General features: G+C 43.7%; 1 protein-coding gene across 4 annotated transcripts in view; it reads left to right on the forward strand.

Annotated features, from left to right (window-relative positions):
• The window catches only part of CCDC141 (coiled-coil domain containing 141), a 97,134-nt gene that overhangs the window by 38,503 nt on the left and 33,936 nt on the right, over positions 1-24,695 (forward strand). For all 4 annotated transcript variants that reach the window (XM_082200747.1, XM_082200749.1, XM_082200750.1 and 1 more), the window contains exons 5-7: positions 3,098-3,351; positions 14,838-14,957; positions 19,897-20,091. In XM_082200747.1, coding sequence (XP_082056873.1) covers positions 3,098-3,351; positions 14,838-14,957; positions 19,897-20,091 — 569 coding nt within the window. The remainder of the gene's footprint in view (positions 1-3,097; positions 3,352-14,837; positions 14,958-19,896; positions 20,092-24,695) is intronic.

Consider the following 24,695-nt stretch of genomic DNA (forward strand, 5'->3'; position numbering starts at 1 on the left):
AGTTTATTGCTCCCCACTGAGATTTAGACATGTGGTTTTAGTCAAATGTTATTTTTACAATAAATTTAAATTGCAGTTGATTGTTTGATGCAACAGTAACTACTTTCGTATTTTTTAAATCTCTTCTCTCTCTTTTGCATGGTTGAGGCTAGTTGGTTCAAAAGCTAGTGGCTTGAATCGTATGTAATTCTGTTCAAGACGACAGACTAGTGAATTGAAGCCTGGTCACTTTAATATGAGTTTGGTGGTCTCAATTCAATCTCCATTGGTGTGAAGTGTTCATCATCACACAGCAATTTGGCCTTGGAACAGTTGATAGTGATTGATTGCCATTGCAAAAAAAGAGGTCCATCACTGAAAACAATCAAATGAAATTGTTTGCCACAAGGAAAACGGTCTTGAAAAATATGGCTTTCTCCCAAAGGGGCAAGAGTTTCTATCCAATACCATTTATTCTTTGTTTTTACGTCTTTTCAGAAAGATAAGGATTCAGAAGTGGGTAGTTATGTATGTAATTAAAATTGTCTTTTGTTTTGTTCACTTTGTGGTGTGGGCAGCTGAATCAGATTTCATGAACAGGTAAGCAGATGAGAAGAAAATACTCCAGTCATTAATGAAGTATAGCCATTACCTCAGTCTTGCCAAAACCAACCTTCCTTCCTTCCTTCCTTCCTTCCTTCCTTCCTTCCTTCCTTCCTTCCTTCCTTTCTTTCTTCCCACCTTCACTAAACCTTTAAAATTATATCATTAAACAGCCATGGCCTGCCACAAAGAATCATGGGAACTGTAGTTTGCTTGGTGCTGAAAAATTGTTAGGAGACCCCCTATTCCCCAATTGGTCTCCCTTCCCAGAGCACTCTGGGAAATGTAGCTCTGTGAGGTGAATAAGTGTCTACTAATATGTTTCAGCACCATGCAAACTACAGTTCCCAGGATTCTTTGGGAGGGTAGCCAGCACTGTTTAAAGTAGCACGGTGCTTCTTTTAAATGGGGCCATATTTTCTTTCTTGATATGTCTGGTGGTATTTTTCAGTTCTCAACTCTGTCCTGCTGGCCTGAAATTAGATAAACAAGTGAGGCATGTATAATTTGGCCGCTCTAACCCCTGATCATGTTTTCCCCGTGCCTTTGACCTAACCCTGCCCATTCTCCCATTAGCCTTGACTTTATTGCAAAATGTTGGCTGAATTGCTTCTGGGGATACAGCTTAAGGTATAGGTCATGGGATGCGCCAAGGTGGCGAACCCTCCAGGTGTTTGGGCTCCAACTCTTATCAGCTTCAGCCAACATGGTTGATGGCGAAGGATGATGGGATTTACAGTGGTACCTCAGGTTACATATGCTTCAGGTTACAGACTCCGCTAACCCAGAAGTAGTGCCTCGGGTTAAGAACTTTGCTTCAGGATGAGAACAGAAATCGTGCTCCGGCAGTGCAGCGGCAGCAGGAGGCCCCATTAGCTAAAGTGGTGCTTTGGGTTAAGAACAGTTTCAGGTTAAGAATGGATCTCTGGAATGAATTAAGTACTTAACCCGAGGTACCACTGTATAGTCCAAAAACATCTAGAGAGCACCTCACTGGCTACCCTGGGTATAAGTGATTCAGCGCTGCATTTCACATTCAATTTTTGACAGATACTCTCTGAGGAGGAACACCTTTGTCAAAGCATTTATGTATTATCATTTTGACATAAAATTAACATGCATCTCAGGGGCATTTCTCCTGAGCAGGCACAGATTTCTTTCAAAAGCAGAGCAGTAAGATGTCTCTCCCTCCCCACCCGTTCCCAATCAAATCACATTCTGAGGCTTTTCTCATTATATCAAGAGAAAGTTTTATCCCCCGTAAATTACACCATGTCTGCTGTTTTGTGATTTTTTTCATCAGTTGCAATAATCACTATTTGTCAAGACTCTGGGAAATGTCAATTGGTAAGAGCGTCTGTGTGGTAATGAACATGTGAAGTACTTGAGCAAATTGTTCTGCCAGAGAGAGAGAGAGAGAAAGAGAGAGAGAGAGAGAGAGAATGTTGGCACTTATATGCTGAACTCTGCCCTTTTGTGTTTTTGAGAGAAAATAATTTTAGTGGTGGTGCTCAGACTGCCTATTATCATATTGTGATGCTACACATTGCTGCGCAGTGTTTTCTTTCCCCCGCCTCCTCACAAAATGTAAGGCATTTTGAACAAGTATCGCAGTGGAAATGTGCAAATGTATATAAATACCACTGGCATAATATGCAAATTACATGCTCAATATTTTGGGCTTCAGAAGCTGTCGGCCCTGCCCAATAATATGCAGATGTCTGAATTGCTTCTGTGGGAAGTCACCTGGTAATAAATGTTGTGTTTGCTGAATGTCATCACTGCCCTCTGCTGGGTATAACATTAATGTGTATTTGAATCCCTATCAGTACAGGTTTGGTGTGGTTTGGATTATACCCCTGCCAAGTGAAAGCCAGATCACACATTTTTTTTCAAATATTGTGTAGTTCACAGCTGAATAATGCAGCTTTTGTACTGAAAGCCAGAGAAGAGATATGTAGCCTTGGTCTCGGGTATTTTATGCGCTGTATACAGCACAATAAAATACAAGTTACACATTTGGAGATCAGTGAGGGCAGAATTTTCCAGACTTTTCTTGTTGGTGGCAGACTTTTTAGACATGCATCATTTTGTGACACCGTAATTCAGTTTTACTAGCAAACCGGAGGTTAAACTAACCCCTTTCCTGTCCCAGGAGGAACACGGGGAGCGTTCACACCTACACACTGCAGCCAACACGCTAAAGTGTCACAAAATACAGTCTGGAAAGCTCAGAGTTCGAGAGCTGCAGTGTGTTTGAGGCTTACAGTGCTTAGAACCTGAGGCAGTATGTGGTTAGAAGCTACAGGCCCAGGGAAACTGAATGTACCACCATAAGTGGGGGGGGGAGACAAAGTTCTATAGTTTATCTTCTACTTAGATATATGTCAGGGAATCTTAGATATATATGCCAATAATCCTTTTGCACGTGGTCCACCCTGAACATCACACCATATATGAGGAGTTAACCACCTTTCTTCTCTCTGCCTATTCCCCTGCCCCTGCCCGGCCACAGAGCTCTTAGAAAAGTCTCTGGTCCTCTTGAACAAAAGCCACGACCTTACCGAATTCATAGAGGAGTTCAAATCTGACGGGCCGAATGTGAACCCAGAATTCGTTCAGGGAGCCCACAGCAGCTGCACGAAAATTGGCAGCCTCCTCGAAGTCCTGCAGGACAGGAGAAGGCAACTGGACAAATACCTGAAGCTGCAGCGCCAAGGACTGGAGCAGGTTTTGCAAATCTGCCAGTGGCATCACCAGGAAAACCAGGTAGGAAAGAGAGACATATATAGCTGTATATATAAATGCATGCATGCAAACAGGACTGCGAAGTGAGGCTCTAATGTGTTGGATCAGATAAAACACATGGATGGGATGCGATATTGGTGTGATCATTAGGCTTGCACCCAGTGGGACTCAAATCTGAGTAACCGTAACCCTATTTATTGTGTTATTCATGTGCACGGCCTTACCATGATTACTTTGAGCAGGGGAAGGGGCAGAAGAAGGGGGGTGGTGGGTGCGGTCTGCCCCGGGTGTCACCACTGAGGGGGGTGACAAAATGCCGGGCGGCACTCACCACGGGGCCTGCAGTGCGCCAGAGCCACACGTCTCTCCTGGGAAAGAGCCAGTGTGGTGTAGTGGTTAAGTGCTGTAGACTCGTAATCTGGTGAACCGGGTTCGCGTCTCTGCTCCTCTACCTGCAGCTGCTGGGTGACCTTGGGCCAGTCACACTTCTTTGAAGTCTCTCAGCCCCACTCACCTCACTGAATGTTTGTTGTGGGGGAGGAAGGGAAAGGAGAACGTTAGCTGCTTTGAGACTCCTTAGGGTAGTGATAAAGCGGGATATCAAATCCAAACTCTTCTTCTTTTTCTTCTTCTCAGGCGTGTGCAGACTCCTCGCTGCCCAAACAGTCTGCCCGCTGCCTCCCCCCAGCTGTAGGGCAGCTGAGTGGGAGGCGGCAGGCAGACTCTGGAGGCCTCATGGTCATGGTGCACCCTGCCCTTATGGGTGGCTCGCCTTGCCCCTGGGCCGCCACAGGCGCCTGAGCGGCTTCCTCCGCCACTGACCGGGGACATACTTTTAGCCCCACTCCTGACGTAGTATCACCTTCCTCAAACAACCACACACTGCTCATGGTTCTTTGAAGAACCCCCATCCCCCAGCATGCAAGCTCCTGAGTGTCCCAGCCACATGAAAGCCCTACGCAAGGGCAGAAACTCTTGTGTTGGGGTTTCCCTTCGGACAACTGCGGCAACATGGCTGTTTGGGGAAGGAGATGCAGCGTCAGGAGGCAGAGCTCAAAGCCCCTCCAGGTTCCAAGAAATCATGGCATAGGTTGCTGCCACAAGATGAAGTGATGCTGTGTAGCCACATGCAAGAGAGGACGAGGCTCCTGCTCCTTCAGTCTTTTTTGTGTGGAAGAGGGAGTGTAAGCAGGCACTGTGCAACCCTATAAATGTCTACTCAGAAATGAGCTATTGAATTCAATGGGGCTTACTTCTAGGGAAGGGGTTAGGATTGCAGCTACAGTCCTCTGCACGTTTATTCAGAAATAAGTCACACCGTGTTTAATGTGACTTTAACACAGTCCTGGCATTTGGGGGCCTTCTTATCAGTGCTATTCAATGCCATCCAGCTGTTAAAGGCACAAAAATCCTGCTGGGAAAAGCTGGGACTGCTACATAAGCCACTTCGTGTCCTCATTCCATTCAATTTTTAATGTAAATATCCTGATAACAGCACCATAGGCTAGTGTTCAGATGGCGTTTGGAGTCAAATCTCAACCTTGTGTATGAAATTTGCAAAGCAATCCTATGCATATTTACTCAGAAGTACGTACCACTGGGTTCATTGGAGATTACACAGAAGTAAATGTGCCTAGCATCATAGCAGGAGAGGGAGGTAATGAAGTTTCAGCAACGTAATTAATTACATATTATTATTATTTTTTGCGGAGCGGGGGGAAGGAACCCCAGTGTTAACAAATACAGTGGTACCTCAGGTTAAGAACTTAATTCGTTCTGGAGGTCTGTTCTTAACCTGAAACTGTTCTTAACCTGAAGCACCACTTTAGCTAATGAGGCCTCCCTCTGCTGCCACGCCGCCGGAGCACAATTTCTGTTCTCATCCTGAAGCAAAGTTCTTAACCTGAAGCACTATTTCTGGGTTAGCGGAGTCTGTAACCTGAAGCGTATGTAACCTGAAGCGTATGTAACCCAAGGTACCACTGTAAATGTTGCTTACATTCACATGACGTGAATCTGGTCATGACAACAAACAAAATTTATGCATCTGTTTCCATTTCTTATTGGGACTTTCTGTCCGACTTTCCTACTTACAGCACATTCAAAAACATAAACATCACATTATACCATGAATAGAATTCCTACAAACACCTTCCATTCATCCATACAAAACAAACCCTCCGTTACAGCTATGGGAAACTTTGGCAGCACCCTAATAACAGAACCCAACATCATCTCAGTCCATTAAAAGCCTGTGGGGAAAGTTAAGTCCTTACCTGGTACTGAAAAGATTACTGCAAATGTTATGTGGCCCTTGATGACAAGAAGGGCCTAACACCTGTATTATGCTTTTTATGGTATCAGTTAGATATGTTCTATGAACCCTCCTTTCACTCATTGACAAGCAGTATTAACTTCCCAAGACGTCGTAAGTCATAGGATAGGAAGGAAGTTTAAAACTGAAAAGTCGTATAGCATTATACAGAGATCATCTTAACAAATATGTAAGGAAATAGTGCCTTGTGTTCTTTGACATAGTTGGCAGCCTGGGCATGTAAATTAAATATGCAAATGGAAGCAGCGTCACTTTGTCGTGGGTTTTCCTCAAAGCTCTTCAAATAGCCCCCTGGAGAGCATCACATTACCTGTTTTGTAATGCGCTATGGGTACATTATAAATCACAAATTGTTCTTTGCATTTTTATATAACATCCCCCCAAGTAAAGCCTTGTGAATTTGCTTGGGCTTGCTAGGAAACTCTGAAGCATCCATCAGATGCTTGTAATTGCCCATGGGAAGACTACATTTACCAGTTTCTTGACTAGATTGATCTGTACCCAGAATGACAAATCCCGTGTTCCTTCAGAGGTGTCAACTTCACAGCCGTTGGCTATAGCCTGGTAGCTGAGAACAAATCCCCATTTTAAAATAATATAAAGAGGGTTGGTGTGAAAATTACAAAATGTGAGCCACACAGCTATTGGTATGCAAATCACGAGGATACCACAAGCTATAGTTCAGAAGGCCCAGGGTGACGCCAGGTGGGTTGTTGTTTTGCTCTGTCTCCTGAGAAATGCTCAACCGAGGATCTGCCTAGGAATACAATATTTTCACTACTGAGATAGATTCTCACTGGTTAAAACCAATGTTGCGAAACAAAGTTCATGAAATAAGTTTGAAAAATACCTTGTTGAAAAGTATTCATTCTTTATCCTGTACACTTGGTTTGGTAATATCTGGTACAAGTTTGCCAGCAATGGGGATTTTGTTTCCAGTGTGAAAAATTCACTTGTGTCACCATCACCATTTAAAATATAGTAGATAGGGCTTTCCTGCCATCTGTCCATTTGAATCCTGGTCAATATCGCCAGGCTGTGTGGGCGGGGCTTAGGAGCGGACCAAAGTGGAGCAGGCTTCACTCTGGTCCACCCCAGCCCTATAAAGGCTGGCTGCCCCTGACCCCAGGGCCTGCAGTCAGCTGAAGAACATCTCTCCCTCCCCACCCTATTCAGTAATGCTTTGGGTTTTGTATGCTAACCTTTCCCTTCCAAGTCAAGAAGGAATTTGCCTGCAAACAGGTTGGCGCTGTTTGCAGGTTTTGCCTTCCCCGTAGCAATAGTCACAACTTTAGCAGATAAGGCATTGAGTGGAATCCTTTCAGTCTAACATCATGCAGGGGGTGAAGTGGTGCATCACCCCCACCTCAGGACCGTGCAGTAACAGGGTACCCCATTAGAGGGGTCTTGTTGATCTCTTTCCAAAAGCCAAGGCATGCAGCAGATGGGCCATAGACATTCCTTCAGCAGCTTGTGACGGCCATCCATGTAGACGACCCATTAATCCTAGGCTCGACCTTGTCATGTGTCAGCCCTTTACCAGGGGGGCTGAAAGGGATATGCACCCAATGCCTGAGCCAAGTCCAAACTACACCTGGAATCAAAAAAGCTGTGGACAATTTTTAAATTCCAGAATGCCGTCCTGTCCATTTTGTTCACCTTCACAGGAGAACAAAAGCCTTGCTCTCTGGAGAGGGGTCGCTGCGAGTGGGTCCGCAACAATTTCCACTGGTCCACTACAGTATGGCCATGCCAGACGGGAACATGGAGGAGGGCATGGAACGAAAGACTGGTTGTACAGGATTGTAAAGGGGGTTTCAGAGCAGGCGAGGAGCCCACTTCTCCACACAGGTGCTATATACTGTGTCCAGAATTTGTAAACTTTGGTATCACAAATGGGACGTGGAAGAGAGCTGGCTATCGGCTCCATTTCCCACGATCTCACTTTAGGAGCTAGAGTAACAACCTCAGTTTGCTTCAGTACAGCAAGAAACAGCTCAGCTGGGAGCAGGCATTTAGGTAATAATGCGTTAAAAATGGCATATTTCTCCTAACCGCAGTGCAATCATCTGAAAAACATCGTAATCCCTGGCAGCTGCAAACTATTCTTTCTCAAATATTTTCAGCAAATTCCTTTTATTAATGAAAAATAAAGGCAGGCAGGGCTGTTTTGTACATAATTAGTTCGGCAAGCAGATCCGTTATTAATGTATAGTGTTCATACATTTCTCAATGGCTCCCAATTATCTCTTTTTGAGGAGAACAACTAAATTATGGTTATTCAAGGCTCCCGAACTCATTGATTCACAGCTTGCTGCTCCAAGGTGGACAGCGAGGTCAGAGGTTATGGTTTGTTAAATGATTTCCCACAAGTAAAAATGCTGGCACACCTTTTATAAACAATAACTCAGATCCTCAGATGCCCGTGATGAAGTAGACATTTGCCTGTGAAAGCTATGGACATAATAAATGTATTAAGTCCACAATCCAAACGCCATGGCCAGCAATGGTGCAGTCGCGGACGACTCTGGGGTTGCGCGCTCATCTCGCTCTATAACCTGAGGGAGCCAGCGTTTGTCCGTAGACAGCTTCCGGGTCATGTGGCCAGCGTGACTAAGCCGCTTCTGGTGAACCAGAGCAGCACATAGAAACGCCATTTACGTTCCCGCCGGAGTGGCACCTATTTATCAAAACCTTTTCTGGACCTTAGTCTTCCAGGACTCATTTGTTATGAGTCATTTGTCAGGTTCACCACTTACCCACAGCACATATTCTCATGGGTAGCAGTGCAGTTTCAGCAAGTTATTTTACAAAATCCATGTTGGACTTTGTTGTGAGTCCCTCTAACAATCCTGAGAAACTGGTTAAATCTGCTATCCCCTATCCCCTCCACAGCAGGGTGAAGGGAGAGTAAGCTTTCTACAGTGCTTAGTGAATGCTTATCTCTGTTAGTGCTTCCGTGGCTCTGGTTTTCAAATCTTCTTTAACAAATACACACCTCAGGCGGTAAGGATGCAGGCACCCGCCTAGTAGCTGATAATATATTACTGCATTTCAGCACATTTCAGAGTGTTAACATTGAGAGCACAATTATCAATTAGCACAGCTTACACAATTTTGCTGGGTGGCTTTTCATTTTTATAACAGCGTAAGTGTATCTTACCATGCAATCGTACACTTGCCTAATTGGGTAATATGCCTGTTCATGGAGTTGCACTTGTGATGGCCTGGGAATCCAATTCAGAGGCTGAACTGGAGGAATCCCAGCCTGCACAGAAGTCCCTGCCTCCAGGGCCGGCTGAACTGGGGCAGGGCCTTGATTCTGAAGTGCCTGCACCTGTGCCGGATCCTCAGGAGCAGGCACCAGGTGATTCCACTATGTTGTTTTTTTTTAAGATATTTATTGAGAATTTTAAAGTTACAAAGAAAAAAGAAGGAAAAAATAAGAAAGAGAGAAAAAGAAAGAAAAGAATAGATAAAAATAACAATTAAACAATACAAATCAATACAAACCAAAATCAAAAAGAGAAAAACAAAACACACAATGCAACACAATCAAAAAACAAAAATATAAAACAAATTTAAAAACAAATCCAATATTCCCAAATCCTTAACTTTCATTAACTTATTTCATCAGCCTCCTCACACCTCCCTTTTTTGAATTCTAGTTGTTAATTATCTCAGCAAATCATTTCCATCTTTCACAATATTCTGTCATTAAATTACCTTGATCTGTTTTAACCTTATCTTACCATAAAAAGCCTTAAAACTTAAAACTTAAATCTTATTTATACCGAATTCTTTTAACCATAACATATTCTTACATAATTCTTTTTAACATTTCTGCTAAAGCCAATTAATTTCATTCCAACATTTTTCTGATACTCATTAATTTTGCGATACTTTTCTAAATAAATTTTTAAAACTTTCTTCCAATCTTCATCCATTGTCTCTTCTCCTGGTCGCGGGTTTTGTCAGTCCTTTCTATCCCATCCATCTAGTCCATCAACCTGGTGACCTTATATCCGAGGCTCTTAAGTCTTTTCCATGTCCGTTCCACAGGTCTTCTTCATGTTTATACCTGTACTTTACTTTGTCTTCTGCTCCTTTCACTCTGGGAGACTCCAACCTTGACAATATTTTTGTCCCTTCTCGACAAGTCAGCCCCTTTTTCCATAGTCAACACTGAAATCCATGTGGTATTTAAAAGCATGTTTCAAGGCCCCTCCAAAATTAGGGGCCCCCACAACTCCGAGCTCCCCCCGGCCTAAAGCCAGACTTGAAAAATCAAAACATCCCTGCATAGGGGGGTCCATCCAGCCCCCCATCTCCAAACCAAGCAGATCTCCGTCTCTCCAAATCTGACTTTTTCCAGGTTCATTCATCAAATCCAACGACTCATGTTCCTGCTGGGCCACAGCTCCCTCCATCTCTGCCACCCGAGGTCCAGCAACAGCCTCCTCCCTCATCTCATCTGTCAAAGCACATTCCTGGGTTAATTCCTGAGTGGGTTCTATATAGGTACCCACTGCCTGTATAAAAATTTCCTATTGCAACTGTCATTAAAGAAACACTGAGCATTTCTCTCATATATATATATATATATATATATATATATATATATATATATATATATTTGCTTTCGTAGATTTTCACGGGTACAGGAATGCAGGTTTTGGTGTCTTCGGGTGTCTTCCCGTGTAAGAGTCGGGGTGTCTGTGCGACGTTTCGACGAGGTCTCACTCGTCATCTTCAGGCTGGTGCTTTCGGCTTCTTGTTACTGGAACAGAGCAGAGTCTGGTGTTTGAGTTCCTATAAATACTGTTGAAGGGTGTGGTGTATAGCCTCCAACGTTCTGGGCAGAGAGGAAGTTCCTAGATTAGTGTGCCTTTTCTTCTTTTGTTCCTTAATTACTTGAGGGATATCTTGGGTGATTTCATGAGTGATATTCTGAATACCACTGGGTGGGTCATTAAGTGTAGATTAGTTGCTAAAGCTTTCGTGTCTTGACCTCTTGAGCTTGTGAAGAGTTTTTCTGAGAAGATGGCTGTGCTGCATTTAGTTGTGCTCTGGCTTGGCTTCGTGTATAGGGGCGAGCTGTGGTTTTGTGCCTTGTGCCAGCCAGATCTGTGTAGGGATTGCAGGGGGGTGCAGCATCCGGAGGTGCCACTATAGTTTGGCTACTGGATGGAGTCTGTAATATGTCTGTGGAGAGGGTCTGGGATTGGGTCTGGTGTGGTTGATTGGTGACGGCGTTCTGTGTGCCTCTGGTGTCGGTTTTTGTGGGGAGGGCTAATTTCCAGATGTCTGGCAGGCGGGACGTGTCGTCACGCTTGTTCATGTTGTGAGGGTGTTTCTCTATCTCGATGGCTTCCATGATTATTCTCTTGTGGTGATGTTCCATGTTAAAGAGCAATTTGGAATCTGCAAAATTAATTTCGTGTCCTGTTTCTTTCATGTGTTGGAAAAGAGAGGAAGTTTTTTCTTCTTTTTTGACAGCATTCTTGTGTTCTGCGATACGTGCATTTATTCGTCTGTTTGTTTGTCCAATGTACGTGGCTGGGCAGACTTTGCAGGGTATTTCATAGACCCCTTGGTTTTCCAGCTGGATTTTGTCTTTTGGGTTTCTGAGGATATTGGCTATTTTTTGGTTGGTGCAGAAGGCTGTTTTGATATTGTGTTTATGGAGGATTTTGCTGATTTTGTCTGTAGTGCCCTTGATATAAGGAAGGAGGGCCATGCCATTGTTTTCTTCTGTGTCTTGGTTTTTGGGGGGTGTTTCTTTTTGGATTAGCTTCGTAACCCTGTTTTTCTGGTATCCATTGGCGATTAACACATTTGAGAGATTCTGTAACTCAGTTGTCAAGTGGTCTTTGTCAGCCAGGCGTTTGGTTCTGGAGATGAGAGTCTTGGCTACGGAGTTTATTTGTGCAGGGTGGTGGTGTGATTGTGCATGTAAGTAGCGGTTGGTGTGTGTTTTTTTCCGGTAGATAGTGTGTCCTAGGGAGCCATCAGGTTTTTTGTAGATTAGGACGTCAAGAAAGGGGAGTTGGTTGTTGTCTTCTATTTCCATAGTGAATTGTATTTTGGGGTGTAGGCTGTTGAGATGTGTGAGGAAGCTATCTAGTTTTTCTTTCCCGTGTGGCCAAATTACAAAGGTGTCGTCAACATATCTGAGCCAAAGTTTGGGTTTGTGTTCTGACTTGTCTAAAGCATTGGTTTCAAAGTGTTCCATGTACAAATTTGCGATGACCGGTGAGAGGGGTGATCCCATAGGTGCTCCTTCTATCTGTTTGTATCTTTGTCCATTGTGGATGAAGTACGTGTTGGTTAGGCAGTGGTTGGTCAGGTCCAGGATGTATTTGGGGGGGTTGTATTTGTTTTGAATGGCTGTCAAGGCTTCATTAATGGGCACTTGAGTGAAGAGAGATACAACATCGAAGCTCACAAGTAGGTCATCGGGATGTAGGTATTGCTTCTTTATTGTTTCAATGAACTGGAAGGAGTTAGTAACGTGTGAAGCGATGGATTCTGCATAGGGCTGAAGTTGCTTAGCGAGAAATTTAGCGAGATTTTGTAGAGGTGAGCCTATGGAGCTGACTATTGGTCTGAGTGGTGTTCCTTCTTTGTGTATCTTGGGGAGACCGTAGAGTTTGGGGCATCTGGAAGATTTTTCTCTGGGGATGATTCTTAGCTGGATTTCTTCACTGATAGGAGAGGCTTTTATTTTGGATTTGGTGGTTTTTTCCAGATAGGTGGTGGGATCTGTTTTTATAGGTTGGTAGGTAGGGTCTTGGAGTAGATTTGATAGTTTTGCTTGGTAGTCCGATGTGTTCATCACAACAGTGGCGTTGCCTTTGTCTGCTGGGAGAATGATTATGTTGTTGTTAATTTCGTGTCCTGTTTCTTTCATGTGTTGGAAAAGAGAGGAAGTTTTTTCTTCTTTTTTGACGGCATTCTTGTGTTCTGCGATACGTGCATTTAATTTTGCAGATTCCAAATTGCTCCTTAACATGGAACATCACCACAAGAGAATAATCATGGAAGCCATCGAGATAGAGAAACACCCTCACAACATGAACAAGCGTGACGACACGTCCCGCCTGCCAGACATCTGGAAATTAGCCCTCCCCACAAAAACCGACACCAGAACCAGAGGCACACAGAACGCCGTCACCAATCAACCACACCAGACCCAAACCCAGACCCTCTCCACAGACATATTACAGACTCCATCCAGTAGCCACATTATAGTGGCACCTCCGGATGCTGCACCCCCCTGCAATCCCTACACAGATCTGGCTGGCACAAGGCACAAAACCACAGCTCGCCCCTATACACGAAGCCAAGCCAGAGCACAACTAAATGCAGCACAGCCATCTTCTCAGAAAAACTCTTCACAAGCTCAAGAGGTCAAGACACAAAAGCTTTAGCAACTAATCTACACTTAATGACCCACCCAGTGGTATTCAGAATATCACTCATGAAATCACTCAAGATATCCCTCAAGTAATTAAGGAACAAAAGAAGAAAAGGCACACTAATCTAGGAACTTCCTCTCTGCCCAGAACGTTGGAGGCTATACACCACACCCCTCAACAGTATTTATAGGAACTCAAACACCAGATTCTGCTCTGTTCCAGTAACAAGAAGCCGAAAGCACCAGCCTGAAGATGACGAGTGAGACCTCGTCGAAACGTCGCACAGACACCCCGACTCTTACACGGGAAGACACCCGAAGACACCAAAACCTGCATTCCTGTACCCGTGAAAATCTACGAAAGCATATATATATATATATATATATATATATATATATATATATATATGCACACACACACATATATATCGTATCTCCCCACCTCTCCAGTACTGTGATTTAAAAATGAAATCAGGCCTTGAACGAGGAACATATCAGAATGAATAAATTGGAAGCACTTAGGAAGCAGCTTTGTGGTGTGACATCAAATTAAATTTTAATTACATTAATTATCTCTTTATATCCCTTGCTACACCAAACTCCTTAGGTAATTTGCTGAGTGTGTTGTTGTAGATTTGTGGGAAGCATTTTTGTTTACTTTCAGAATATTCATAGAGGAATACTTAATAGCTCCAATTGTGACATGTAAGGACAGCCTAGGGCCTCAGTCTCACACGGTTCTGTACCCATGCTTAAGCCCCACTGAAATTAAAGGAGGTTAAGCATAACTCTATACTGGATTATGGTGTGTATGTAGGTAATGATCCAATACACCAGTAAATAAAATAGCTGCATTTTAGCCCATGTGATATCAAATTCCACATACCTCTTACTCTGTTTAGGCATTATAAGAATTAATGGAATGGGGAGAAGGATCTTGCATGCTTGACTTCCTCATGTTCATTTTAATGCTCGAAAGAGCCTTTGTGCACACAACTGCATAAGCAAAGGATTCTAGGTCCCTGATCATTTATTCCTCATTCTCCGGGGCGAGGGATTGTCATAGGATAGTTACATGCAGGCCTTGAGCTAAAAGTATATTCATTCTGCTTGGGGGTCACTGGTTTCCTTCCTCTGTTTGTGCCCACAGTTCAGAGAATAGGTTCTGTCTTAACATCCTGCAGCTTTATAGGATTAAAATAGAGTAGATGTGGATGTGAAATAATTATAGTTCCCAGGGCAATGCTTTTCTTTATCAAATAAAACACCAAATCACAAAACAAAGTGAAGACTGAAAACAAGTCCTCATTCATTGTAAACAGGATTTGTTTAAAACTTCAGTGTGCAGACAATTGGGCTGTGGAAACCCGGCCTTTATTAGACTCATTTACAAATTTCCTATTCTTTTGGCTAAAGACAAGATTTTTCACACGCTCTCATTAAAAATGAAGCTAAACTGGGTTTGTAAACGAATAGATAACTCGCAATGTAGCAGTACAGTTCAAACCAATTCACAGAAGGCTGAGCTATTTCTAAAAAGATATAGGTTGAATAGCAGTAAGCAGGATGAATGAGTTCTTACCATTGTGCTGGATCCATTCAGTGATTGGGAATGTGATCCTAATCATCTATGTTTATTGCTTATGATTAATCTCGTTCAACACACTATGGGTTATTATATAACTATCCTTATGATTAATGTCACTTCAGTAGTTACATACCCGTCCTTCAAAATATTGTTTCTTTTTTCAGATCACCTCTTGGTACAAGAAGAACATAAAGGATTATTTTCATAAGCAAAAGCTGGGGTCATCTTTAAAAGAAAATGAAGAATTACTCCAGGAGCACAAGGAAATGGAAAATAAGGTTAAAGTAAGAACCATCTTATCTAAAACATGCTCACTGTAGTCCTTCAATTTCTTACAGTGGACTTTTGTATTGATATAGGAACATCTTTCCCCTGAGGATTATCATTTCACTCATTAAATCATGGGCTCTTCATTGCTTGGACTAATTTACACTGGTGAGTTATAACGTAAAAAATACGTTATAAAATGTTACACCAGAGGGCGATGTAGAGCAGCAATCCGTTGTCAATGGGATATATAGATATATATATATATCCGGTTTTTTATAGCATTTTTCTTAGCAGTGTAGATCCAGCCCTAGTTTATATGTTTTTGCCCAGTTTGGGAAGAATATGTATTTGCTCAAGGTTTCTGACAAGTGGCAACCCCTCTCAAGGCAGGTCACTCTTAAAAACTATGGTGCTAAGGTTCCATTAGCAGACAAATTAATAGAAGGGGAAATATATGAATGGTGGTTAGCTAAACTAGTTAAGAAATGCAAGCAAAAACTCAATGTGTAACTGAGGTTTGGGGCTGCTTCCCCATTGCAAAACTGCTTCCCCATTCACACACTACAGCTTCTTTACCTATCACATATGGGGTGGCTGTTGATAAAGTCAGCTATTTTGTTTTAATTAATCATTTTACATGTTGCTTTACATATTCCACCCATTCCCAGTTTTTTCTTCATCCTTAGCAAAATTTTAGTGTCATGCTTCATTTCCACTTATGTATCCTTAAATTTCAAGAAGAAGAGATCAACTCTAAGAGTGTCTGTCCCAATGATGGCTTTTTAAGAAAATAAACATTCTGAATACAGTCAGCTAGAAAGCTAAACAAATTTAAGTATCATTGACTTCAGTGGGAAAGAGTTAATCACTATAATTGGATACAATCACACTTAAAAGTCATTAACTTTGGCTGGATCACACCCAGGATTTTTCTGCAATTCAGGGTGCATAGGAGCGCTTTTTTTCTCTCAGCTGCTTCATGTTTTTGAAAGTCTCACAGCCTCTTTTGAACAAAAGGGTCCAGATTTTTTTTTTTAAACCCCCCCCCCCCCAAAGTATAATTTCACCCTGTGTGCACCAATCTTTTCAGAAGTGCCAGATCAATCAAGAGATCTACAAAGGGGCTCAATTTCTGTGCCAAATGGAATATTGAGAACTGCAATTTTAAAGGTTACTTACTGAGAAGGCAAAAAAGTAAAATAGCATGACCTGTCTGTGGAGAGACACTGAGCACAGGTTATGTATAATACTGTGTGTCCTCAGAGGTACTTAGGTAGCTCAGGAAATCTGCAGAGGCATGGCAACATCAGGCTTTTTGCAGCTCTTGGTGGAAAGAAGTGACAATGATATCATGCCACCAAATAGCGCGCAGTATTAAAACAGTAATGTCTCTGGCTGCTGTGGATCACTGCAGATGACAGCTGACCCTCTGTGCTAAGCAGCTCACTTGTAGCAGTTCATCCTTGTAGATCAAATCATTATCTCAGCAGTCCAGCAGAGAGGCAAGAAAAGGGCTTTGTGCCTGAGGCTTCAAAGAGAAAATCCCCCAGTCTACACAATGAACCATACCCAGTGAGCCAGTGTGGCATAGTGGTTAAGAGCGGTGGACTCATAATCTGGTGAACCAGGTTCGATTCCCCGCTCCTCCACATGCAGCTGCTGGGTGACCTTGGGCTGGTCACACTTCTCTGAAGTCTCTCAGCCCCACTCACGTCACAGAGTGTTTGTTGTGGGGGAGGAAGGAAAAGGAGATTGTTAGCCGCTTTGAGACTCCTTCAGGTAGTGATAAAGCGGGATATCAAATCCAAACCCACCAAGCTTAAAAGGTAAAGGGACCCCTGACCATTAGGTCCAGTCGTGGCCGACTCTGGGGTTGCGACGCTCATCTTGCTTTATCGGCCAAGGGAGTCGGCGTACAGCTTCTGGGTCATGTGGCCAGCATGACTAAGCCGCTTCTGGCGAACCAGAACAGTGCACGGAAACGCCGTTTACCTTCCTGCCAGAGCGATACCTATTTATCTACTTGCACTTTGACGTGCTTTTGAACTGCTAGGTTGGCAGGAACAGGGACCGAGCAACGGGAGCTCCCCGTCGCGGGGATTCGAACTGCCAACCTTCTGATTGGCAAGTCCTAGGCTCTGTGGTTTAACCCACAGTGCCACCCGCGTCACATAAACTTTAGTGAGGCGTTCAAGGGACAGGGGCAGCAGATCCAGATGTCGATCTTTATACCACCCACCCCATTCCTGATGTAGATCTTCACTCACCTCTTCTTCCCTGGCTGGGAGGGGACGCCATTTGGTGGTTTGCCTCAGGCGCCAAAATGTCTTGCGTCAACCCTGGTCCTGCCTCTTAAGACACCCGTGCGCATGCTGTCTGTGCCCTGTGGCCTACGCAAAATTGGTGTCAACCCAAAGAGGGCCTTATGCACATGTCCCTGTCTCTGTTGAGGGACCCTTCCCTCCCCTGCATTTACATGTGTAGCACCAAATTCCCGAATAGGGATGGAAACCACGGTTGTGATATCTAGCAGCCTCCTCCTTGCCAGCTTAGCATACTCATTGGCTATTAAAGGACACAGAGGGATAAGACACATCACACATGGCTAATTCAGATGCAACCACTTTTCTTCAACACGACAGAGATTATGTGTGTGTATCACTCTCTCTCTCTCTGTGTTGTTTTTTGTTTTTTTTTTAAATGTTATTATTGTAACCTTTCCTGTAGAGCTTCTTTCTTGAGTGCAGAGATCCAACATGATATAGTGAGCAGAATGTTGGACAGGGACTGGGGAGACCGAGGTACAAATCCACACTCAGATATGAAGTCCACTGGGTGACACTAGGCCAGTCACACATCCGGCTCGGTACTGACCCTCCAAAGTACCGGGCAAGAATCTTTCCCAAACCTGACACCTGAGATCTTTTTAACTAGATCTGCCAGAGAATGGACCTGGGACTTCCCGCAGTACAGAAATCCTCTGTGCTTTTTACCTCTGAGATGGCAACCTTTCCATTTAGAAATCTTCTAACACCACCAATAAACACCAAAGTGCGTCAAGTTTACCATAACCCATACCAGCAAGAGAATATAATGGGGAATATTTTCTTCTTTATTGAACAGATTTATTTATTTTTTAAAGCCACGCAAGACCCACAATGAAGTCACATAGGAATGAAACTGAGCCCTGGTGATCTTTGACAAGTGTGTGGCTCTGATCCAGCAGATCTGATGTGATTGCAAAGCCCTCTGTGTTCAGGGCGCTTCTCCATATTCAGTGGGCGATCTTGGAATGCTTGCACACAAATAGCTCCCCTTCATAGGAAAGGGCAAAGGGTCACTGCGCTGACTAACTTTTGGACGCTGTCCATTTTTAAGGAGATAGGATTACCATTATTAGAATCAATGGGATTTAAGCATTGCAGTAAAACACTTAGGCTCATTGATTTCAAGAATACATTGGCATGAATAGCTTGCGCTGGATTGCCCAGTAGTGAAACTTGGCAAATTGTTGATAATGCCATTGTGTCAAATACTGTAACTGAATGCATGTGGTTGTATTTTAAATGATAGCAAGATGCCCATATGTTTGTTCCTAAGCAATGTAATTGAATTTCGAGGGTACTGTCAACCATTCATATTAGCACTACTTTGAACATGGTAGTTGCTGTCCCTTATTTAGTAGGATGGGTATTTTGCAGCTCAGCAGGATAGGTAATTGAACAAAAGGCTTGTACTTCTTTGCTGCTGTTTCCAATTCATCCCGGAAGAATGGTTTTCCTGTTTATTAGCCATATAATAACCTATGCATGGGAAGTAGTTGCTGTAACTCTTTACACTATCTCTACACTGTAAGCCAGTGCTGCCTTGGTATATGGCTTTGTTTGTTTGTTTATTTGTGGCATTTGTATTCCATCCTGTTACATAAACCTCTGTAGGTGGTTTACAATAAATCGGGGAGAAAGAGAGTTAAAATACAAAGTAAAATATAAAACCATTTAAAAGGGTGGAGGAAACTCTTCTTAAATACAACAACAAAACTAGTTGCATTGAAGGAATTGTGAAGTGTCCAGGCACGGGGAAATTAGACTACCTGCTGCAATGTAGGCCTAACTATCCACAGGAAAAGAAATAGAAGTATACTAGTTTATTAGGTATTTTTGTGCTTTCATTTTTGGGTTTTTATCTTGTGGACCTGCCCTGTGATCTTTGGGTGAAGGGTGGTATACAAATTTAATGACTAGTACTGTAATAATAATAATCTCAAATACGTTTGTGTGAATCAAATGTCCTTTCTGGGTATGACAACTGGGACCATCTGTACAACAGGCGAGTTTAACTGTCTACCTACCCATTGATGCTCCCTCTCACTGCCATGTTCTTTCCCCCCTCCTATCTGGGGTTCCTTAGCAAATGCTGGGGTCTTGAGGTTGCCCACAGCACACGGAGCAGGCACACAGGTCACCTGATCACAATCTTCTTCACCGTGATGAGATGTAATTTTAAAAAAAGTAGTTTTCTGAATTTGCATCTCCTACCTTCTAACACTTTGAAACTAGAATCCAGGATGGCGTCTTCCTGTTTTGTTTTGTTTTATCGCGAGAGAATGGGAACCATTTGGGTTGCTGTAATCTCATGCAATTTTGCACTGTAGTTTCCTCCCCCCCCCCAAAAAAAAAACATATTTTGGGCAGGCATGGCAACCAAAAACAGGGTCCTGGAAAAAAAGCACTTTTTGGAGGGAAATTGCATTCAAAATCGAGAGAGAGCATGGCCACTGTTCTCTTGCAATAAAAAACAATGTCCTATTTTTTCCAGGACACTTGTAGGGTATGGAATCTATGCATGTAAATTAGCATGTGCAAGTTTTATTTAAATCTGTGCCATTGTCTTTTTCATGGGGTGGCTATCCTGCAGGCTAATAGCTAACTGAGGCAGACCTTCTCTTTCTAGGTATGGAGCTCCAGTGTGGAAGATTTGAAATCAGAGGCTCTCAAGATTCTGTTTTCAGAAGAGTATGCTGAAAAAGAGCACCTGAAGCTTTCAAATCAGAAAATGAACCTGTTGCAACAGGAAGTGAACCGTTGTATGGAGGAGCGGAAAACCTTGTTGCAAGAAGCCAATGAATTCTTCACTGCAGCAGCGAAGGTTAGTCGAAGGATTAACCAACCCACAACATGTGGTCCAGTTGCTTACACTATGCATATCGCACCACGTTTGTTATCAGTTTGTCACAGTTCTGTTTCTAGTTTCAAAAAGAGAAACATTGCGTTTATTTGTATGTATTTCTCTGTGTGCAGAACATTCTGGGAGGGGCAGAGGAGTCCCTCCAAGGATTTTGCCTCCAGCAGTTTATATTCTAAGAAACAGGTGGGGCTGTTGTACGTCAAGGCCCCCCCCCCTTGGGGAATAAAAACACATGGACACCAGTATTTAGGTTAATGGGCGAAAAAAGGTCACAACTTTTATTGGGTACAGAATGTGAATGGTATTGGCTTTAGGCACTGGACCCATTCCAACTATATCTGACTCCCACTCGCCATGCAAGAAGTCTCAAAAGGGTTAACCACCTTTAGGGGGAGCCCTGTTTATGTACATCAACTCGGAGCTCCCCCAGGGTCACCGGAAAGGTCGTGCCATGGCCCTAGCCACCGCCCAGGCTTCGGACAGGATCCAGGACCCCCGGACTCCTTTAACGGAATACCCTTAAAGTGGAGGGGTAGGTGATGGCCACAACCTCCCCTCCCATGAACCAAGTTTTCCCAATGCCTAACAGCCAAACCTTACAAAGTTGTGATGATTTGCTACGAGGTAGGCAAAAACCAAATGGCTGGTGCCAATCTGCCAAGTAGAAAAATTCCTACCAGGCCCCTTCAACAGGCGACCAGCCAAAGTCCATAGCAAGGTCAAAGTGACTAACACTAGAAGAAAGGGCAGGAGGGTGGGAGATCCGTAGTAGCAGGGAGCAGAAGGAATTACTCTCGGCTGCATGGCAGCTTAAATGCAGCTTAGCCACACACCCCAGCCAGCCGGATTGGCTGGCTGGGTTGTGACGTGCGCCAGGACTCCCTGATGACTAAACACGCCCCCCACTAAGGGCAGGAAGTGCAAGGCCCGCGCGCAACCCCTCCCCTCCCTGAAAAGGAGAGGCTTTAGTATACACTGTACTTGTTCTTAAAACTTTTTAAAAAATGTTTTGAGAGTTCTATTAAAATTGCACACAAAAAAAAACCCTCCAGAAATACTAGACCTTTTCTTGAACTTTGTGGTCTATGAGTCTGTACTGAGTTCCCGTTTGCTTATTTGTTTGCTTTCGTTATATCTTTTTGACCTGCTTCTCAACCATGGTAGGCTCTTAATGAGGCTTACAATTTATCCGACATAAGAATGAGAGTATATTAGGTAAAAGTGGGACCTGCACCAAAATGATGCATCCCATAGCTTAATCAATGGGGCATAAGGCTCTTAATCTCAGAGTGGTGGGTTCGAGGCCCACACTGGGCAAAAGATTCCCGCATTGCAGGGGTTGGACTAGATGACCCTCATGGTCCCTTCCATGATTCTGTTTCTCACCTCCCCTATTCAGCATTCCATGGCCACTGAGCATGCTCAGTTTCCATTGGGCTGTTTTTTATTGACTGCCTTCATTTCTGCCAAACGATTGGCAATCTGGGGTTGTGTGTGTCACTTTCAACCAATCCTAAACATTTTGACACCACATCCAGCCATCTTCATATTTTGGATAGGTTTTACCATGCCAGGGAGTAAAACTCATGATCATTCCTTCTTTCCCTGCAATTTGTAATGATCAGGGAATTTTGAGATTGTATTCCTCTGATGAGGAAATAGTCTTGGTGGATACAAACTTCACTACAGGCAAAGAAGGCACCTGGAATAGGATTCCTTCTGAATATCTTAATTCCTGAAGAGGCTTGTACCAAGCAACTGTTTTCTAACTTGAATAGAAGAAAACTAGATAACAGAAGTTGCATGAGACAAGGGGATGGATTTGGAGGCATTCGGAGATTATAAAAGACTCAGTGATGTTGACTGGCAGGTTTATTTTCTGTAAACACACAGTAACTCAAAAATAATATTTTACTGTATGTCACATATTGTGTGTGTGTGCACAAATAACCTTACTGTAAAAAAGATTTCATACTCTGTTTACAATAACAATTGACAGCAACAAAGAGTGAATAATACCCAGGGTGAGAGAAGCATTCATCATTTCATTTAGATAATCTGGCTTTATGAGAAGACTAGCTGATTTCTGTCAGAAGAGTGACTGGGCAGTTTAGTGCAGGTTGCTCTCTAAGTATTTATTTAGTAATGTTACCTGCTAGAGAAGGAGAAACCTTTGTATGCTAATGTGAATGCACTTAACTATTAGTTCTGGCTCTTTTGCTGTATTTTATGTTATGAACCAATGTGTTAAAATTAATCAACAACAGGACTGCCATTTTTTTCCTTTTAAAAACAATGCCCTCTGAAACAGATCTGTTTCCCTGTATTATTATCTTCTTCTTCTTCTTCTTCTTCTTCTTCTTCTTCTTCTTCTTCTTCTTCTTCTTCTTCTTCTTCTAGCAGTGCTTATGAAGGGAAAACTATCAGTTCACATTTCTATCAGCATTGCTGTGGAGGAGGGGGGGAAAAGGGGGGGGTTAACTAAGCAGCTGTCTTGACAGGCCAGTGTACCATTCAGCTTGGCATTTCTACCCCATGTGGGGTTTCAAGCAAGACTCTTTCCCATCCTCTGCATGCAGAGTATAAGCTCTATCATTGACCTATGGCTCTCATCTCATTACTGATCTCCCAGGCAGAGGAACAGTGACAGTGGAGCTCCCTCCCCCCTGTAAAAGATCACTGCTTTATTGAAGCAGTCCAATGGCCAGCTTTTTCAATGGTCCTGCTAATCCAATGAGTGGTAGGAGCAAGTGCCTGTATTCAGTGCCGGAGCCCTCTCTTACCATCAAGGTCAATAATGGAATAGCGCATCTCAAAAGGAGAGATATCTCACAGCACTGCTGAATTGTCTGGTGGGACGCAGGGGCGTCTTGCCCATAGAGGCAAGTGGTGCGGGGTGCCAGGGTGCCAAGTTCTGGAGGGTGCCAGGGAAGAGGCAGAGGCTGGACGTGGTTCCTCCTGGCATCAGCTCACTGCCCTCGCCTGCCTTCGCCATGCCGCGCTGACACCCAGAGCCTCCGCCTGCCGTGGCCACCGCGGCACGGGCGTCAGGGATAAGGCTGAGGCTGGGCACAGCACCTCCCGGCATCAGCTTGCCGCCCTTGCCCGCCTCGCTGAACCAGTGCCGCGCCCGGAGCCTCTGCCTCTTCCCCGCTGGAGGAGCCGCCCTCCAGCCGCTGCCCGCCTCCTCCAGCTCCGCAAAGCTGCCGGCAGCGCCATAAAAAGGTTGGCAATTCTGGGAAGGGGGGGGCTCTGGAGGGATCTTTGCACCACGACACCAGATATACTTAAGACGGCCCTGGTGGGACGCTAAGCAACCTGTTGTGTCACTTCTCACCCATTAAAAGGAGAGCGCTATAACATTACTACGTCCAAGAGCAGTACAGGCATCTCCCCGCCTATGCGAGGATTACGTTCCCGGTTACCGTGTGTGTATGTGAAATCACGTATAGTGGGCAACACCATCTAAAAAGCCTGTGAACAACATCTAAACCTCTGGAAACCTTTAAAAACCCCTTTAAAAACCAGCAGCACTTGCCAGAGGCCGCCCTTTTTGAAGCAAGCTTCCTAGTGTGTGGCTACATTAATCAACTGCAGCAGGATGAAAAGGCCATGTTACCGTATCATATTATGCTGAGTTGGCACCATCTATGAAACTGTAGCAATATAAGAAGGGCCAATCCTGACAGCCAGAGTGGTTATCACAGCTGTCATGGAAAAACTTAACTTCAGAAGGCTCCAGTCTTCAAACTTCCTACTCTATACAATGTTAAGAGTAGTGGCTTTAGAGCAGGTCATCTGAGGGTTGTGACCAGTCTTACAACCCGATCCTATCCGTCTTTGCAAGGAAGTAATTTCTACTGAGTTCAGTGTTGACTTTTCGGCTGAAGACCTTCCTCTTCCAGCAAGCCATTTCAGGTAGAGATCTTTCCCTGTCTGCATCCAGTACCTTTCGAAGAACAAACTTCATTACTAGTATGGTTTATGTCATGAAGTCCAGAGAATGGTACCCAAGTAAACAGCTCTACTAGCCCAACGTAAGCATTTTTGGCTCTGCCAATGGGATTTCCACTCCCTCTCTTCCTGTCATGTGCCCCCTAAATCTGCTCTGGAAGGTTGAGGAGAAACCCACAACAGATGGGGGGGGGATGCAGATGGGGAGGGGAAGTTTCATTGTCCAGCCTGCACTATGGGACCTGAATAGTTGTATACCGCCTAGAGTTCTGATCCAAAGACTCCTGAGTTTTTCAAAACTGACTGGTAATTTTATTGTTGTGAGTGGCTCGAAGTCACTTTTGTTTAAAAAAGGCTAATATAAATACTCACCATCACCTACAGTTCTAGGGTTTGAGAAGGGAAATTACATAAACCTGCTCACCCTCCACTGCTGCTGTCTTCTCTCAAAGTGATAATCCTGTCATTATACCCCACTCCCCATCCATTTTTCTTCTTCATGTACCCTTACAGACTTCGTTCTCCTGGTCATTTTTGAAAGTCAAACAAGCATCCATTTTTATTTTATTTTATTGCTGTAAAAAGGACTGAAGATACTTTCCCCACAGTCT

The sequence above is a fragment of the Podarcis vaucheri genome (assembly GCF_965113315.1).
Source record: "Podarcis vaucheri genome assembly, chromosome: 1".
NCBI lineage: Eukaryota > Metazoa > Chordata > Lepidosauria > Squamata > Lacertidae > Podarcis > Podarcis vaucheri.